Source organism: Sinocyclocheilus anshuiensis, unplaced genomic scaffold (genome assembly GCF_001515605.1).
Source record: "Sinocyclocheilus anshuiensis isolate Anshui unplaced genomic scaffold, SAMN03320099.WGS_v1.1 scaffold519, whole genome shotgun sequence".
NCBI lineage: Eukaryota > Metazoa > Chordata > Actinopteri > Cypriniformes > Cyprinidae > Sinocyclocheilus > Sinocyclocheilus anshuiensis.
The window spans coordinates 293946-296964 of NW_015549637.1; the positions used below are offsets into that span (position 1 = coordinate 293946).

General features: G+C 32.3%; 1 protein-coding gene and 1 long non-coding RNA gene across 5 annotated transcripts in view; one reads left to right on the forward strand and one right to left on the reverse strand.

Annotated features, from left to right (window-relative positions):
* LOC107659801 (uncharacterized) overlaps nt 1–901 on the reverse strand; it is a 1506-nt gene extending 605 nt beyond the window's left edge. The window contains exons 1-3 of one of the 3 annotated variants that reach the window (XR_001630953.1): nt 833–901; nt 715–739; nt 81–223 (exon numbers count right to left, since the gene is read on the reverse strand). This is a non-coding gene — a long non-coding RNA (uncharacterized LOC107659801). The other 2 variants (XR_001630954.1, XR_001630952.1) reach the window with 2 other exon arrangements.
* LOC107659800 (FKBP prolyl isomerase 3) overlaps nt 1–3019 on the forward strand; it is a 7510-nt gene that overhangs the window by 3240 nt on the left and 1251 nt on the right. For both annotated transcript variants that reach the window (XM_016448827.1, XM_016448828.1), the window contains exon 5: nt 2534–2601. In XM_016448827.1, the coding sequence (XP_016304313.1) occupies nt 2534–2601 (68 nt within the window). The remainder of the gene's footprint in view (nt 1–2533; nt 2602–3019) is intronic.

Below are 3019 nucleotides of genomic sequence, written 5' to 3' on the forward strand. Positions count from 1 at the left end.
GCACCAAGAGCTTGTAACACTCCAAAGAGAAAGGAAAAATTGAAATCGCATCATATGACCCCTTTAACACACACGCTAACCTCAACACACATATGACACGCTAACCTCAACACACACGCTAACCTCAACATGCATATGACATTCTAATCTCAACACGCATATGACATGCTAACCTCAACACACATATGACACGCTAACCTCAACACACATATGACATGCTAACCTCATTGGCCAGCTGACCCAGTGCATTGTGATTGGCCGAGCACCACAAGTACGCGTCGGAAATGTAACGCCCCTTACCATAATCGCGAGCTTCAGCTTTCAAAGGAAATATCAAGACAGTTAATAATGTGGTTAGTTTTACCATCAGTTCAAGCCCGAAAGGGCAACAGAGTCGCGTGACAGACACAGTGATGATGCAGTACACAAGCCACGGTTAAGACAGCTGACATGCTATGATTTCAGACAGGCAGTTCACTCTCCTGTGATGTGACCCGGTTCCCCTCACACACACACACACGACGCGTTACTCTGCGCTGCGCAAAACTCCGCATTTGAACAGTCAATAGCAAATAACATGCTAACCTCAACACACACGCTAACCTCAACACACATATGACACGCTAACCTCAACACACACGCTAACCTCAACATGCATATGACATTCTAATCTCAACACGCATATGACATGCTAACCTCAACACACACGCTAACCTCAACACACATATGACACGCTAACCTCAACACGCATATGACACGGTAATCTCAACACACATATGACGCGCTAATCTCAACACGCATATGACATGCTAACCTCAACACACACGCTAACCTCAACACACATATGACACGCTAATCTCAACACACATATGACATGCTAACCTCAACACACATATGACACACAAATGCAACACATTCCACTGCTGCAGTCTGATGATGGCTTTATCAATAATCTTTATTCATTTTTCAGTTTTTATTCATATTTTGTTAATTAGTAATGTTTTTGTTTTGTCTATAGTTTTTAGTTTAATGCATTTTTTATTTTCTATTTTCATTTTAGTTTTTAGTAATTTAGTTGTGTTTTTGCCGTTTTTATTAGCTTTTTTTAATGTCTGTGACATGATATTAAATGTCTTATTTTATTTTATTTTTATATTTTCATTTTAATTTTAGTTAGTTTTAGTAATTATTTCGTTGTTTTTAAAAAAAATTTTTTATGTCTATATAGTTTTAATTTTTTGATAAAATTTTATTTTTATATTTCCTCATTTTTGTTTTCATTTTAATTTAAAAGTTTTAGTAATTTTGTTGTGTTTTTGTAATTTTTATTATTATAATTATTTTTTAAATGTGTATATAGTTTTATTAATTTTTCTAATTAGATTTATTTATTAGATCATCATCTTGAAAACTAATGGGAAAACCGAAGAAATATTAACCAAGTAATTGAGACCATCAAGATGAACTGAAATACTCATGATATGAAGGGGACGTCTGATGCAAAATTCACGTTTACATTGTGTTTGCATATAAATGTGTCTCAGCAGTGTGTGGACACAAGCACCCTACAATGACAAAAATCCATTCACTCCTTTTTTTTTAAATCCTCAAAAAACCTAAACAGTCTCGATTATCAAGCCGTTTTGATTTTCTGAGCAGTATGACATCATATTGCTCAGCCGCCACAGATGGTCCCATATTAGCATAGCTCCGCCCTCAGCCTGTTGACTGCTTTCTGAACGAGGGACGATTCAAGGCAGGTTTTGCTAAAAAGTTCAAACTCTGTTCGTGATCCTGCTGCGCCTCCAGAAGAAGTGAATCCCACACTTTATATTTCTTATGATTATTTGCAAATCGCCACGGAAGAGAGGGGCGGGGTCAGCAGAGCTCATTATCATTTAAAGAGACATGCACAGAAACGGCTCACTGTTAACAGAGCTGTTTTTGACCAGGGAAAAGGGTGTTGTTTTACACGACTATTGAGGAATTTTAACCAAAGTATGTTACAGACAGTTCATGAAGACCCTAAAGAAACAAATCAACTTGTGGAAAATGGACCTCCTTTAAAAAATGTAAAATACATCAAAATTTAAATTATATTTAATATTAAATATATAAATCACTAAATAAATAGACTTTTTTATTATTTTATTTACATGTCTATACAGTTTTTATTCATTTTTTGAAGTGAATATATTTTCCAGTTTCAGTTTAAATTAGTTTTTGTAATTTTGCTGTTTTTGTCTTTCTTATTAGTTTATTTTTTTATATTTGTCTGTAGAGTATTTATTCATTTTCAGTTTCATTATTTTAGTACATCGTTAAACTAAATGAAAATGAGAAATGTTGCATTGCAACTTGCTGAAATAAAATAAGTTTAAGGTATTTTTTGTTAACTTTTCGAGTAATAAAAATGTTTTTTGATTGTTTCAGATTTAGTTTACTATATTAATCCATCACTCAGGTTTTCTGGTTATCTGATGGTAGTAGTTGGTATAAATGATCTTTTATGTGATTCTCTTCTGTATTTCAGCTGCAAAAAAGAAGAAGCAGAGCAAACCGCTGAGCTTCAAGGTCGGGATGGGCCGAGTGATCCGAGGGGTGAGTACTTTATACTTTCCGTCAGCATTTTAGTTTGAGTTAAAGTTTTACTTTAGGTTTGTTTGTTTGGTCATTTTTAGTATTTGCTTTAGTCTATATAGCTTTTTATTCATTTTTATAATTTTATATTCTGTTTTTAATTTAATTTTAAATTTATAGTAATTTATTTGTGTGCATTTTGATTAGTTTTTTTAAATGTCTGTATAGTTTTTATAAAGTTTAAAATTAGATTTTATTTTTATATTTTAATTTTAATTAAAGTTTTAGTAATTGAGTTTTTTTTTGTCATTTTTACTTTATGTATATATAGTTTTTATTTTTTTAACTAGATTTTTTGTATTCTATTTACATTTTAAAGTTTTAGTAATTTAGCTGCATGTTTTGGACATTTTATTAGTTTTTTTTTGTATATGTCTAG